General features: G+C 42.7%; 1 protein-coding gene across 1 annotated transcript; it reads right to left on the bottom strand.

The window, feature by feature from the left end:
• Positions 1-3,167: 3,167 nt before the first annotated feature.
• Positions 3,168-4,094, bottom strand: LOC308294007 (aminoacyl tRNA synthase complex-interacting multifunctional protein 1-like; the record flags this gene model as incomplete). The annotated part of the gene is made up of 1 exon (XM_080736704.1): positions 3,168-4,094. One exon carries the CDS (start codon positions 4,092-4,094, stop codon positions 3,168-3,170), a length of 927 nt encoding a protein of 308 aa, XP_080592830.1.
• Positions 4,095-16,783: the final 12,689 nt, after the last annotated feature.

The raw sequence follows: 16,783 nt of genomic DNA, 5'->3' as shown, positions 1-16,783 counted from the left end.
TCGACGCAATTCTGCATGATTGTGCATGTCTTTCTTTACTGGTGTGCATAATGTTCTAGTTCACGAGGAGCTTTATTTGGGAATGTGTCTCAGAGAGAGATAGGTGGGAGGGTTGAGAGACTGGGGTTTTGAGTATAAAAACACGGAGAGGAACTATTGTGCAAGTGACAGAGGAGTCCTTTAGAAGTAGATATATAGTACTACAGGGAGACTGAGGATATGTGTGTGTGTGTGTGTGTGTGTGTGTGTGTGTGTGTGTGTGTGTGTGTGTGTGTGTGTGTGTGTGTGTGTGTGTGTGTGTGTGTGTGTGTGTGTGTGTGTGTGTGCACGCGTGCGTGTTGCAAGGTTGCACATTTCCTTTCGGTGTACAGTATGGAGAAGATCTCCATCTATATGGAGGTGTCTATCTGTGTCCATGTTATGCCCATGTTTGGAGGTCAGTCTATGATGTTGGCTATACTATGACGTAATATTGACCAGAGAGGCATGCTTTCCCGGCGGCCATCAATCCTGGCCGAGAAGAAATAGGTTCAGAATCGCAGCTTTATGTCATTTCAATCACTTTGCCAGCAGTCAAAAGTTACTGCGATATCCCACAGTTTGCGTGCATATGGCTACATGCCTATAGGCCTACATTTAGAATACCTGAATGTTTTTGTGTTGATATGACCTCAGATGAATTTATCTTAACTAGAAGCTGGGCCGCCCTTCGGGCGGCCCAGCGTCTAGTCGGCGACCTGGCCAACTCGGAACAATGTAAATAGGGAATGAATGCCCCGCCCTTTAATGCAAACCCCATTATACCTGTTTTCATAGGACCCGTTTTGACCATTTGTCTGCCTGTGTCCATTTTTGCCCATATATGGAGATATCTGTATCTGTCTGTCGGTGTCCATTTTATGTCCATATATGGAGATCACTGCAGTTATAGTTCTGGGTCCATTTTATGCCCATATATGCCCATATATGGAGATATCTGTCTATCTGCATCCATTTTATGCCCATATATGGAGATCTCTGTATCTGTCTGTCTGTGTCCCTTTTATGCCCGTATATGGAGATCTTTGTGATTCTGCATCCATTGTATGCCCATATATGCCATATATGGAGATATCTGTTTATCTGCGTCCATTTTATGCCCATATATGAGATTTCTGTCGCTTTTTCAAACAATCGTGGGTCGGGTCGGGTTGAGGCCGAGCACTGCACTACCTGCTGCGGTGGGGAACGCACGTGCCGAATTTGAAATAGGGAATGAATGCCCCACCCTTTAATGCAAACCCCATGAATGCCCCACCCTTTAATGCAAACCCCAATATACCTGTTGTCATAGGACCCGTTTTGACCATCTGTTTGTCTTTGTCCACTTATGCCCATATATGAAGATCTCTGCACACACAGTACCGGTTGCGGAAAACTCTGATGTCAGACTTTATGCCCATATCTGGAGAACGCGCGTGCCGGTGGGAAGAAGGGTTCTCGAGATACGCGGATTACATACATACATACACATTCACAGAGATTTTGTGTTGACTCATGTGGCGTACGTGATGTCAGAGCCTTTTATGAAGTGATGTCACAATGACTCAGCGCTTGCGCCGATTTCCTCCGGAACAGCCTGATGTCAACAATCAGCTCCGCATAAGGAGATTCCGAACGTTTCGCGCCGGTTTCGGAAAACCGCGAGTCGGGTCGGGTCGAGGCCTGGCACTGCACTCCGCGCGGCGGCGGGGAACGCGCGTGCCGAATCTGAAGCCGGTGGGACGAACGGTTCTCGAGATACGCGGATTACAAACAAACAGACAGAGATTTGTCGCATCTATAGATAGATTACATTGCTTAATTCAGCAGAAAGGCCCCCATAGCTTTACAATCACCTGAGGCTTAAAGACAAGGAAACAAATGCTGTAAAACACTTATGCAAAGCATATCCTCATGACAGATGCTAATACGTTCATTTATGGAGCGCTGCTCAGTCTGGCAGATGCCTGGAAGGTTGTTTTGTCTTTTGAGGTGATGGGGCTATTTCTGCTAGACTGAACACGATGTTCAGATGTTTTTTTTATTGAGGTGATGGCGTTATTTCTGCTAGACTCAACAACATGTTTATGTGCAGTCATATGTGCAGCTGCAGCTGCATATCATCGCTGTTGGGTGTTACTTTTTTAGGAAATGAAGAAAAAAAAGGAATAATAATAATAACCTGTTCCAATGGATCCAATGTAGTTCTTACTTTGTCTCAAACTATCACCATCATCGTCAATAATAATAAGATACTTTTCTTTGGTTGAACTAGATCCTTACCCACCCCCTCCAGACTTTATTGGTGAAAATTAAAAAAATAACGATCTAGCAAACAACTTGTTTCCATGCGTTGAAAAGCTTGTAGATTATATACATTAACCTATTTGTTTAATACTTTAGTGTAACACCTATAAAGTAAAACAAATAAAAAATAGGTTATCATAAGGTAAAAAAGAGGGTTAAAAAACAGTGAGTAAGCGGTGCCTGCTCTGTTTGATGAGTGTGCGCTAGTTTTCAGGCGGTACTACTCTATATGATGTGTAGGCGCTGGCATTCAGGCGGTACTATATTTGATATTTAGGCGTCGGCTGGCACCGCTAATAAAAAGGTGGTGTGGAGGTGCAAGGTTTCTGACAGACAACGAATGCACGGATGCAGTGTTACAATAGAGGGAGATATGAAGGCATCTCATTTGACAGCGTCTTTTGTCAACGAGTTATGACTGCAATTGGCTCACCACCATTCAATGTCCTGCAAATTAGATTCAATGTGCTCATCTGTGTGTAAAATACAGCCCTTTGTGTCATAGGCCTGAATTTCCTTTGGAAGAAATGTGGCTCTGGTTCTTAACCCCTTGGGGGGTTAACTCAGATTCAGTGATTATAAAGATGTCTTTTTTTAGTTTGGCATTTTCCACCATCAGCTTCTCTTCTTTGGCAGAGGCCTTGAAGATGGTAGAGGCCTGGGAAATGGCCTTTTCCTTGTGTAGCTGGACCTGTTGTTATTTTTAATTATGTTCATTTTCACAGAATTTCACACCATTTCACTCTAGACAGAATCATCATCCTCTTCCTCAGTCCCCTGGAAGTTTGATAACATGAGTTTGATAACAAGATGGCTCTCAACCAGCTCTGTTGTTTTGTTTATTTAATTCCACTGTTGCTCATGGTCTGTGCTTTGCACACGCCCTTGCCGGCGATCTCAAACGCGGCCCCTTTGTAGGTGGCGACGCACTCTCCGTCCGTGCACAGGTCCGGCTGCACCTGCTCCCACACCTTCTTCTTGGGGTTCAGCTCTTTCTCCGGTTGGCCCGGGAAGCCCTGGAACGTGACCCTTTCCCCGGGCACCGCCCCACTGGGGGGGTCCAGGATCTCCACCTTGTCAGCGGAGCTGGCACACAAGACCATGGCCTGGGACATGACGCCTCTCATCTTGGCCGGCCTCAGGTTGCACAGCAGCACCACCATGCGGTTCTGCATCTGGTCCAGAGGTATGTGTTTCACCAGCCCGCTGACCACCGTCCTGGGGGCGGACTCACCCACGTCCACTTGCTCCACGTAGAGCGCATCGGCGTCCGGGTGCTTTGCGGCCGTGATGATGCGCCCGATGCGCATGTCCAGGTGCGACACGTCCACCGTGGCGTCCTGCTGTTTCTTCTCCTGTGTCTCTGCTCCCCTTTTTGCGGCTGGCTTCTTCGCCTTGCCCTCATCTTTAGGTTGTGGGCCAGTTGGTTGGGCAGCAGGGCGGGCAGAGGGAGCTGAAGGTTCAGGAGTGGTGGTGGTCTTTGATAGGCGCTCAACGCGGGCCTCTGCTGAGGGCAGGACCACGTCTCTCACTCCCCTTCTCCTCTCTATCCCCAGCAGCTGGTTTTTCAGGTCCTCAATGTCTTTTTTTAGTTTGGCATTTTCCACCATCAGCTTCTCTTCTTTGGCAGAGGCCTTGAAGATGGTAGAGGCCTGGGAAATGGCCTTTTCCTTGTGTAGCTGGACCTGTTGTTTGACGTAATCAATAATACCATCCGTCTCGGCTGCCCTTTGCTCTATTTTCACCAAGGGACTGTGATCCGACATCTTGAACCTGGGGAAGGCTAGAAATGTGAACTTGGTGTTAGTTTAGCATGTTTCTGCCAGACGCAGGCATATATGTATATGTTGATGATGTCATATTGATGACATCAGTGTTCCCTAAATATGGACAGTGGCGTGGTCTGAGATCATAAACAACAAAAGGGAACAATATAAATGGGAAACGATGCAAATTGTGAATGCATGCCCCACCTTATTATTGTTGTCAGAGCACCCGTTGCAACCACTCTCAGAGTACCCAGCAGGGGAGCCGGAAAGAGAAAATGACATGGGGACACACCAATGTGGGCGTGGTCACAATGTGGGCGTCGTCAGGACGTGACGTCAGAAAGTCTGCTGTAAGATTTGACAGCTATAGCTCTGGATAAAGGCCACATTGTAAATGTAAAAGTAAATTTGTCTTTCTATTTAAGGGAAATTCAAGGTTAGAGGAACTATTTTCAAGGGAAAAAAATACCTTATATCACTTTTTTGATCGAGAAAGAGGGGGGACACAGTAGCTCTTTCCGTTAAACAGGCGGCGGCGCCACTGGTACCCAGTGTGGTACCCACTAACATACAACTGAACGGCTAAATATGGAGATATATGTAAACTCAAAACAGTGCAATCATCAAAAACTGCAGATGTCATGTTGTTGATGATGTAGGCTGTATGAAAATGGAATTCTGTTGTACACTGACACTGCCACTTATATCGGCGAAGCTGTACAAAGGCGACGCAAAGCATTGAAGCCGATGGGTCAGGTTGAATAATCAGCGAAGCTGGTTCCACACATGCGCACACGCACACACACACACACACACACACACACACACACACACACACACTTTTCTCATGATTTGAAAAATATTCAGGGATTTACTTCCTTGGCCCACTGGCAGCATGCACACGATATTTGGCACAGATTGTTACAGTGGTTTGAGAGATTAGCCACTCTCTCTCTCTCCTTCTCACACAATGTGTGTGTGTGTGTGTGTGTGTGTGTGTGTGTGTGTGTGTGTGTGTGTGTGCGTGTGTGCGTGCGTGTGTGCGTGTGTGTGTGTGTGTGCGTGTGTGTGTGCGTGCGTGCGTGCGTGCGTGCGTGCGTGCGCGCGCGTGTGTGGGTGGTTCGCTCCCTAGTTACCGTAAAAGGATTGTGGTCTTGGCCCCGACTCCTCAGCGACTATTTGAATAGTAGATTGACTATACAAAAAAAACATCAAGGGAAACAACAACAAAAATCACAACTAGTGTGAAGTGAGCAGTGCTTTTAATGAGTTAAATTCTTTAAGCGTCCCACTGGCCAATCACAGCCAGGAGCACCACTGAAAAACCACACACAGTTGATAAAGAAATCACACCAATGTGAAGTGAGTGGTGCTATTTATGAGTTAATTGTGTGCTCGCTCACTTTTTAGTGTGGTTGCATGGGGCAACACACTATAGTTCTAGTAACTTTCTTTCTATAGATAAACCCTGTAAGTCCATTGAGTTCAATGGGGGAGTGGTGCTAGCTTGAGGATTGGTCAAGCTTCTCATGAATTGTGTCTTACCATTTATTCTTCAAACTCTGCGTCACATAACGCAGAGTTTGAAGTTGGTCGGTCGGAAAGACACTTCAAAACACCCATGAAGAAGTGGGGCCTGGCAGACAGCGCAGTATGCGAGTGTGGAGAACCCGAGCAGACTGCAGAGCATATAATCACCACCTGTCCTCTGTACAGACCTCCTTCAGAGGCCGGCCTCTTCCAAGTGGGACCAGAGACGAGGGCGTGGCTTTCCAACACTGAGCTGGACATATGACGAAGACATACGAAAGAAGAAGAAGGAAAGACACGTGAACTACACACACAGACACGCACAGACGGACAGAGACATAGACTGATTATTAATGCAACTGGTAGTTTTTCACTTTCTTCTGTGTGTTGACTTAAAACATATACTTTGAACACCACCTACGTACATGGGCAATGGCTTCCCTGCTTCCCTGATGTGTGGTCTGCATGAACAACACCTCACAGTAGCTTTTCTGTAGGTATACAGAATACTGTAGTCTGGAGATGTCAACGGCGTGGCTGTTGACATCTCTCTATGGGGGGCTGACAGCCCCCCATATGATGCTTGTGTTTCTGTGGTCAGTGTGTGTATCTGTACCTGTACAGTATGTGCTGTATGTATTATGCTTGCTTGCTTACTTGTTTGTGCATTTGTCAGTGTGCTTGTGTTTGTATTTGTTTGCTGAGTGTGTGTGCGCATGCTTGTATGAGTATGTAGAGGTATATGTGTGTTTAGTGTATCGCAGGGATTGTTGTCTACAGTATGTAATTGGACAGATGAAACACCATATCAATGATGGTGCTATATATATACAGCAGCACGTGCGTTGCTGGGATAGGTAATAATTGGACAGGTAATAATAATGTGGGAGACACGAAGAGATGACTTGAGAGAGACGGATGAACAACAGCGAAAATAAGCAAAGACAAAAATAAGGGGGAAAAAACGCTTGCTTTGGAAACCCAGTGGTAAAGTGAATGAGAGAATGAGGGTAAAAGAGACATATTTCCAATGCTTAATGACTGTGTTGCGCACTGAGGTAGTTGGTGTTGTATTGATAGCTGTTGCTACGTCTTCCCTCCTGGGTTGTCTGATGTGGCTGCAGTTGCATCCTCGAATAAAACTAATGGCTTGCACAGTGCTCACATACATCACAGCATCAACAAGACGTAAAAGAAAACGTGGGGTCCAGACGCAGTTTGTTCATGATTTATTACGCAAGAAACAAGACTCATGAAGTGCGTTCTTGACAGTGAATAAAAAAAACTAAGAAAATATATTTTCTTGCAAATCTGACTATTTATTTTCCCGTTCGTGATTGCTAATATACTGTATTTATTGGAATTATTTTTAAATTTGTGAGAAAGAAAAATCTAAATTCTCATCACAACTGTATAAGAATTCTGAACTCTCAGGAACAGTGTATAAGATAGCAGTCTTCTAAATCCAACCACATCTAACCATCTCACTTTCAAACACACACACACACACACACACACACACACACACACACACACACACACACACACACACATTAATTGTGTATTGGATATCCATTCTGGCTGATATCACCGACCCCTGTAGTGTAGAGTTACCTGGTAAGAGTCTGTCACTCACCCCACACTCATATTAACACACACACACACACACACACACACACACACACACACACACACACACACACACACACACACACACACACACACACACACACACACACACACACACACACACACACACACACACACAGAGCTATCTCTGAACCCTTTAGTGTAGAGTTGCACAGTAAAGTCTGTCTGTAGAATCCATCATTGGCTTGAATCCACCAGCAGCAATAAGGGAGCAGACCTCAGGGTTCATGCCATTAATACTTAATGGGAGATTATGTCTTCCTCTCTCCCTCCTATCTGCCTTATCTGTCCCTCTCTCCTGTGTGTGTGTGTGTGTGTGTGTGTGTGTGTGTGTGTGTGTGTGTGTGTGTGTGTGTGTGTGTGTGTGTGTGTGTGTGTGTGTGTGTGTATGTGTGTGTGTGTGTGTGTGTGTGTGTGTGTGTGTGTGTGTGTGTGTGTGTGTGTGCTATACTGTACACTGCAAATGTCCCCCCAGTACAGTATAGGAGAATTTGTGAAATTTTCTTGGTCCTCACAAGATAAATGGTTGTTTTATAGTTGAAAATGATTGGGTGACTTGGACTTGCAATTAGGAAAAGATTCAGGTTTGCGGTTGTTATCATTAGAGTCACTTAGAACAGGGGTCTTCAACGTTTTCAGGCCAAGGACCCCTTAGTTGAGGAACAGATGAAGCAGGGACCTCCACAATCTGTTCATAGATTCCATATAGTTTCATTGTTTGACAGCACAATCATCTGTTTGATTTCTGGATTCATTGTCAAGTTATGTTTTCAGATAACCACTGAAACCGTCAATACTTAATAAAGTTGACCTTTCCCTATTTTCACAATTTCCACCTCTAATATTTGACAATTTGGCCAATGTTTAATTTGTCATTTTAGAGGTATTAAAACGTCTTTATAAATGTGTAGATACCCTCTATACTCTCAAACTTTGTGTTGGTTTGTTTATTGTTGGGTGAGAAAACAACGTTTCACATTAAGCTAATCATCTGGGGACCCCTCAGAATCATTTGGGGACCCCCCTGGGGGTCCCGACCGACAGGTTGAGAACCAATGATTTAGAAGGCATTTGTAGAATCGGGCCTCACTGGTTGTGTCCAGGACAGGGACGTGCTGGCCATTGGGAAAAGCGGGACAACTCCCGAACGGCCGGTTCATTCCCGGCCGGTCCAGGCCGGTCATTAGAAAAATATATATATATGTCGGGCAGAAACCTTGTATCTCCAAGTTTCAAATTTGTACATTTTTTCGCAAAGCAAAGTCCTGCTTCATCATACAAGGCCGTCACACAAAAGTAGTGAAAACAGCAGATCTACAAGCACACAACGCCTCGCGGTGCGAGGCGTTGTGTGCTTGTAGATCGGCTGTTTTCACTAGTTTAAATCATTTTTAAAATGATAAATACAAAACAAACGGTTTTGGACATACAAGGTTTCCACCCGACAACGACGAAATATAACTCATATAATTGGCCCACTGGCTTGTCACTTGTCATGATCTGACCCACTAATAGAGAGAGATCTCTCTCCAAAGCGCGCAATGAGGGCCTCTCCAACTCTTTTTCCCGGGCTGAATCAGGGGCCCAGCACGTCCCTGGTCCAGGACGTCCAGTTGTTTCCAGTAGTGGGGAGCCAAGTGGTGCTGATGTCAGAGCATCAGACAGTTATGGCCCATAGACCTTGTAGCAGGATCTCTTTCAGCACAACAGTCCATCCAGCAGCTCCTCGTGTTTCATCGACTCTTCAGCCCTATCATTTTCAGAGCAACAACAATCACTTGTCTTGGGGACATTCAGTTATATCAGGTTTTCCCCGTAGTAGTTGAAACCACTACTACTGTATGATAGACTGCATGGAGCTATATACAGTAGGTGATGCCAGGTTTCCATTTGTGTAAAAAAAGGAAAAAGAGTGGAGGGGGTATTTTCTTTTCTTAACCACTTAAGCCCTAGTATTGCTGTGTGTGTGTGTGTGTGTGTGTGTGTGTGTGTGTGTGTGTGTGTGTGTGTGTGTGTGTGTGTGTGTGTGTGTGTGTGTGTGTGTGTGTGTGTGTGTGTGTGTGTGTGTGTGTGTGTGTGTGTGTGTGTGTGTGTGTGTGTGTGATACTCATTGTACAAGTATGTTGACAAACCCTTTGACATGTTTTGAAAAATTGCCAAAAGAATACGCCAGGGTTATGTTATTTATTTTTGTATAACATTGTAATATTATCAACATATATATATATATATATACAGCATATCATACAGTCTACATTTCCCAAAAGTATGCATGTATTCAGCTTGACCAGAAGCAGGGATAAATAATATAGCCCCAACGGCAATACAAATGGTATATGGAAGATATCAAAAGTAGAGTCCACAACAGAGTTCTGCTCCATGAGAGAGGGAACAAGTGAGATATACTTCATACAGAAAAATACATGATGTGTTCTGCCTTCATCATTCTGTAAGCTCAATATGATTCCTTATAATTGAACACTCAATGGTTTGCTTGGAAATGTTTTCCTTAATTTGTTGAGAAAAAACACAATACATAATAAAACTAACAAGGCCTATTTATGAAAGACAAGGCAAGTGTCTTGCATGAAAATGCATTCTAAGATAACGCTATTTAAAAGCAGAAATTCAGAAAGAAGAGAACTGAAATAAAAAAATAAAAACACAAGCTAGACAAATGCTCTACCTTTGGTATGCAGACATCCTCCAGGCCGGGTTGCTTACCCAGGGCTGTGTCAGTCATGGCGTGCAGCTGACATGCTATTGGGGGTAATTACGACAGGCGGTGCAACACGTTTGTGTGCCCCCTATAGAGAGAAGTGAACGTGCTTTCGGGGGTGCACTCAGGGGTGTTGCACCAAATTCTGGGTCCTGGGATTCACTGCGGCCCCCCCATGAATGTTCTTCCTAGAGGGAGGGGGTCTAAAAATTATGGCCATTTGTATATCCACTGTCCCATTGACTCCACTACACAGGACAAGAAATATAGGCTATATAGGCCTAGGCTATATAAATAAATAAAAAACAATCTGCTTTAAGTAGCATGTGAGGGGTCAAACTGGGTGTTTTCATGATTCTGAATCCATTGCAAGCATTTGTTTTCCATGAAAAACATTCCTTGGGCTAGAAAATGGACCACCAAAACTGTGAAAAGCGATGAGTCATCACTTTTCACAGTCATCACAGTGATGAGTCACACAAATGGCAATAACCTTTTTTCGCAATGTTTCTGGCAGAGCAGACCTCTCATTCTGTGGACCTTAATGACCAAACTAATAGATAAAACAGAAATAAAAAGTGCGGCAGAACATCACAGGTTCAACCCTATTCCTTGAGCTTTTGGGTTTGTGGGTCCCCGACCACTCCCCTTCCCTCGATGACCACACATGAAGCTAGATAGCATTTTTAGGTTTTAGAAACGTTTTTTTACTGATTAGGTGTGTGGTCTACCTATGTAGGCCTGTTTCAATTAATGCATAATCACATTTATTAGCCTGTGATATCAATTGGAAATTATTGCACTTGTTTTGCCAATCACCATAAGTTGCCCCTTAAGTTGTAAAGCATCGTTTGTGCTTTTAACTTCCATATATTGTCAGGTGATTTTATTTTTCATTTATTGTACAGCACCTCAAATATTCTTTTGAAGCATGCTATATAACTAAACGTTTATGAAATAGCAATAGGCTCATTATCTCCAACTGTACAGCTGTGCTGCTCTAGGAATTCTGTGACCAACCGCTTTGCTGCAGAGCCTCTTACTGTTTTTATTTAATTTGTATTTTTTGTTTGTATTTATAAAATCCAACACAAATGTATCATTTTGTATTGTATGCTGTTATCCCAAAACGGGATTCCTCAAAACTCCCAACAACACTTGCAATTTCCAAGAATTGTATGTTTCTAGTTTTGCTATTGTACTGTTTAAACTGCTATTTCTTAGTGTAGTGTCTCAGTAAACTAGAATCACTGGTAAACTGTCTCTATACATTTCATGCATCGGTTTACTCTGTATAAATGGTCTGATAAATGCATACTTCACAATGTGAAGTGACTTTACCAAAATGTATGATTTTCCACTTGTTAAAACAATGAAAACAAAGGGCACTGGTATGGAACTCCTGGTTTACCGGGACGGGGTTCAATTCCCCGCAGTGCCCTGCTTTTCTATTTTATTTTTTATTTTATTTTTGCTCATTACGTTGCATCTTGGGTTGGGATCATTATGTTTTATCAATGTAATGTGCAGGTGCAACAAAGCAGTGCCAGGAATTGATGGAATGATGGTGCATATATCTTAGGACAACCACTGGAACTGGTTTATCTTGATTGGTGCTAGAGTGTTTGTTTACCGCAGAGAATTCTGCTGGTTCCATTTGTTCCCTCTCAGAGATAAATGAACACTGCAGGATTTGACAATGTAATGTAGGTGGAACAAAGCAGTGTCGGATATCTTAGGACAACCATACAGGTATTATTGTAGTGGTTCTGAAAGTTGTCCTCAAACTATCTTCATATATAATGTGTATAGTATCATATTATAAAATGGTACGGTCTAAGAAAGTGGTGAAGTCGTCCATAAGGGTGAGTGTTTAACAGACCAAACTGCAGCTACTGTTACTACTGTTGTTTCTGGTGTATTGTTGTTGAAGGCAACTGTTCACCTCATTTACACTGGGAGTGATTTTTAAGGTATTTTAGCTCAAGCCCCAAAAGGAAAATCTGCCCAGGACTCATTGGTGAAAATGGCAGATGTACAAACTAACAATGTGTCACTTCGTGCCACATTGTGATCTTGTATCTGCTGTTTTCACTGCTACTTATTTTTATTATTTTTTGTATGCATGTATGGACAACATTTTGAAGAAAAAAAAGTTTATTATTAAATATATTATTTTATTTAAATGTTTTGATTCTATGTATGTATTTAACGAAACAGGGCCGGATGTAAGCTCTAGTAGTAGGTGGGGCGAGAGGAAATGCCAGGGGGGCAACCTTTTTAGGGGGTCATAACGCCAGAAATGCATAAAAACCTATGCATTTTGGCACACTTATACCTATAACACAATACAGGTGTTGCCTTTTGTCTGTCCTCTACCCTGAAAATCTATCTATCTATCTATCTATCTATCTATCTAGTGTCATGACACTAGACTAGATACTGAGACTAGATACTGACACTGATATGACACAAGAGAGACTAGATACTGGATGGATAGATTGATACATGTATCAATCTATCCATCCAGTATCATATCTATCATCCATCTAGTCTCATATCAGTGTATCAATGTATCCAGTATCATATCTATCATCCATCTAGTCTCATATCAGTGTATCAATCTATCCAGTATCATATCAATCTATCCATCCAGTATCATATTTATCATCTATCTAGTGTCATATCAGTGTATCAATCTATCCATCCAGTATCATATTTATCATCTATAGTATCATATTTATCCCTAGTTCCATCACTTTTAATGCAAAACCCAGCATGATCTGCTTTGTTATATTTATATTTTACCTTATTTAAAACCATTTTTGCTAGTGTATCAATTATTTCATTTTGGATGTTGTGAGATTTGTATTTTGCAAATTATGGGATGTTTTTGTTAATTTCATTAAATTTGGGGTCCTTTGCCAGAGTGTATTCAACCATTTTTAAGAAGAGTCCTGCAGAGAATTCCAATTCTTGTTCATCATGTGAACTTTCCAGAGTGCCACGAAGTGGGAGTTCATTAACTACAAGGAACTGAACTACTTCTCCTATGATTTTAATGTAGTACCTATTTTTTTCTATTTGGGTTGGCCCTAGGAGATTTTCAATGTAGATTGATTCTCTTTTTATCATTTCAGACCAGGCGTTGGCATTTTTCACGTGACATAGACTAGATTCGTGTTTTGTGAATCCCTTGTCTTTCTCCAATGCAGTTTTCCAATTATTAAACCCTTGTTTGGTGAAAACCAAATCCCTGTCATTATTTCCTCCAAATTTGCGACAAGGAAAACAAAAGCACGCATCTAACTTCACTGAATATTCCAGCCATGGTCTTCCACGGTACCAGCCCGGGCTGAATGCGCGTGCTGTCTTGCCAAAATGACGTTTGGAAACACAAGATTAGCGGGCTGTGATGGTGCTGTTGTGCTCAACCAAGTGCTGTTAGCAGCGGCCACTGCTGCGTCGTGTACGGCGAAGCTTTCAGGCTGTGTTGCGGTGGTTGTGGAACTCAATGGGTCGGGTCGAGGAGCAGCAGGTCTACCTGCGTGCTGCTATCGGCGGCCGCTGCTGCGTTGCGATCGGCGACGCTTTCAGCTTGTGTTGCCGTGCTTGTGGAACTCAATTGGGGGTTAGGGTTTGGGTCGGGTCGAGGAGCAGCTGTACCCCGAGTCGACGACGGCTCGGAGCCTGCCTCTGGACTGACTGGAGCCGTAGCAGCAGTGCTACTCGCGTCGCGAGGTTTAGAAACCAGAAATCGACGCATATTGACCGAAAGAGCCAGATGTTAAAGTGAAACAAGCTGCAAGCACAACTAAAAAACAAACTGTTCCTTCTCTCGATTAGTTCCTTAATGCGCTGGACAAAACTGAAGTTAGTTGGCAACCAGAAGTGGTGCGTGTACTTGTCTGTCGAGACGAGACTGACTGCTGTTCCCTACTACGCATTCAACGCATATCGGGGGCGGAGCTGCTGGCCTGGAACATAATTATTTGTTTTACTTATTTTGAGGTGCAGAGAGGGAGAGAGATGGCATTGGCGATCGGAGTTTTTAAAATGTATATATAATGAAATGGTGTTGGTTTTGGTGGTGCGACAGCTGTAGCATAATATTTTTTTTAAAAAAAGAAAAAAATATATATATTTTTTTTATTTTTTCATGCCATCTTGTTTGGTGGGGCAGACAGGGCATTTAGGGGGGCAATGCCCCCCCTTGCCTATGGGGAGATCCGGCCCCGTAACGAAAGGATATTTTTCTTGCATCAGTGTCTTAGCAACTAGGGTGTTGAAGCCATGATGGGTCTGGGGGACCTGGCCTGCCCCTTTTTTCTGGACCATTAGCACTTTGACCCCTGGGGTCTTGATGTCTGTGAAAGTGCTGTTCTATTGTTAGTCAAATCTGGAGCTGTTATTTTCAAACTGGTTGAGGTGAATCTTAAAACTGCAAGGGTTCAGTTAGGTTCTTGTAAAGGAGCGCTTGTTTTTGGTGGAAATGACGGAGGCGCGCCGTCTCATGTGATGTGTACGTCCAGTGTCGTAAAAGTCTAATAGTTAAGTTTGTCTTCAACCTGTAAATACGTCAAGAAGCAAAAGACGCTGGTCTGGCACTCCTGGTTTACTGCGGTGTCCTGCTGATTGCTCTTACAGGAATATTGATTTGAGTGGTTGATTGTACTGTGGTAATTCCTTTTTAATGCATGTTTTGATATTTTGTTAGATTTAGAATTAAGGAGAACATTTCCAAGAAATTTTAAGTGTGCCTGCAGCTCGCTAAGTGTAGCGGTTGGTGTTAGCATTAGCATCAGAATATTTTTAATTAGCGTTTTTGGCATTAGCATTTGTTAGCATTAGCATTTGTCGAAGAAAAGTGTGGTTCCAGGGGTCGCACAGCAATGTGTCACACATCCACACGTTCGTCTCGACGAGCTATACAACATACCAAAAGATAATCACTATCGGAAATTTAAGACTTAAAATCTATGTTTTGACGCCTTACTATAGTCTTATGTAATTTTGGGGGTTTTGAAGACAATCTGAAAAAAATGAATTCATTTCATATCCACGTGTTCGTCTCGAAGAGCTATACAACATACTAAGAGACAGGCGCTTAAAACCTATTGGTTTCCGAGTTATCGCACTTTGAAAAATCGAGGATTGCATTTGTCGAAAACAAGTAGGGTTCCAGGGGTCGCACAGCAATGTGTCACACATCCACACGTTCGTCTCGACGAGCTATACAACGTACCAAAAGATAATCACTATCGGAAATTTAAGACTTAAAATCTATGTTGTGACGCCTTACTATAGTCATATGTAATTTTGGGGGTTTTGAAGACAATCTGAAAAAAATGAATTAATTTCATATCCACGTGTTCGTCTCGAAGAGCTATACAACATACTAAGAGACAGGCACTTGAAACCTATTGGTTTCCGAGTATCGCACTTTGAAAAATCGAGGATTGCATTTGTCGAAAAAAAGTAGGGTTCCAGGGGTCGCACAGCAATGTGTCACACATCCACACGTTCGTCTCGACGAGCTATACAACATACCAAAAGATAGGCACTATCAGAAATTTAAGACTTAAAATCTATGTTTTGATGCCTTACTATAGTCTTATGTAATTTTGGGGGTTTTGAAGACAATCTGAAAAAAATTAATTCATTTCATATCCACGCATTCGTCTCGAAGAGCTATACAACATATTAAGAGACAGGCGCTTAAAACCTATTGGTTTCCGAGTTATCGCACTTTGAAAAATCGAGGATTGCATTTGTCGAAAAAAAAGTAGGGTTCCAGGGGTCGCACAGCAATGTGTCACACATCCACACGTTCGTCTCGACGAGCTATACAACATACCAAAAGATAATCACTATCGGAAAATTTAAGACTTAAAATCTATGTTTTGACGCCTTACTATAGTCTTATGTAATTTTGGGGGTTTTGAAGACAATCTGAAAAAAATGAATTAATTTCCTATCCACGTGTTCGTCTCGAAGAGCTATACAACATACTAAGGGCGGCTTGCACCAAAAGGGATTAAATAAATCTTAGTTTAGGGTTAATCAAGGGTTTGTTGATCTAGGTTTTATTTTAAATCGAGGTGCGTTGCACCACTTAAATTTAAGCATTGCTTAACAAATCTGTGATTAAACCCTTAACCTGCTATTAAAACCATAAACTGTGATTAATTCATGGATTAAATGTCCTCCATCTTGGATTTCGGTATAAACAAATTGGGATATGCTATTCTCTTGAGCCTAATATCATATCATTAGCGTTACTCTTTTATTCACTTCTAGGAGAATGTGGGCAGGCCTATGTTAAGAAGAGCGCCTGCAGCCAAAACAAAACAAAACAAAAATATAACGCTCCCCGTCATACGACGGTGACGCTCGGACGCTGCAGTGCGGTGCGGCGCGGCGATGCACGGCTAGAAGCAAGAAAAGACCACAGTTTTGATCACATTCACATTTGAGTCAATTATGAAGCGATTTCGAAAATGAAAACGTCTCCATGTTGCTTGGGAAGTCCACAAGCTTCCATGACAAATGTCTGTATGTCCCTGTAAATATTTAAATGTTCGCTAATTTAAAATAGCCGATGTACAGTACTACAAGGATGTGATGAGATGTTTGTTTTCAGCTGTGAAACGCTGTCTGCAGCTTACTTGCTGTGGGGCTTCCCTCACAGGAGGGGGACCCCCATTCATGTCAATGGCATGTTTGCATTTAAACCACCTCTACAGCAGGTTTAAAATTAATCCCTTACTGATGTTTAAATCAAAGT

The sequence above is a fragment of the Nannobrachium achirus genome (assembly GCF_963921795.1).
Source record: "Nannobrachium achirus genome assembly, chromosome: 11".
NCBI classification, from domain to species: Eukaryota; Metazoa; Chordata; class Actinopteri; order Myctophiformes; family Myctophidae; genus Nannobrachium; species Nannobrachium achirus.
Note: the sequence above shows the minus strand (reverse complement) of the source record. Positions and strands in the feature narration are given on the sequence as shown.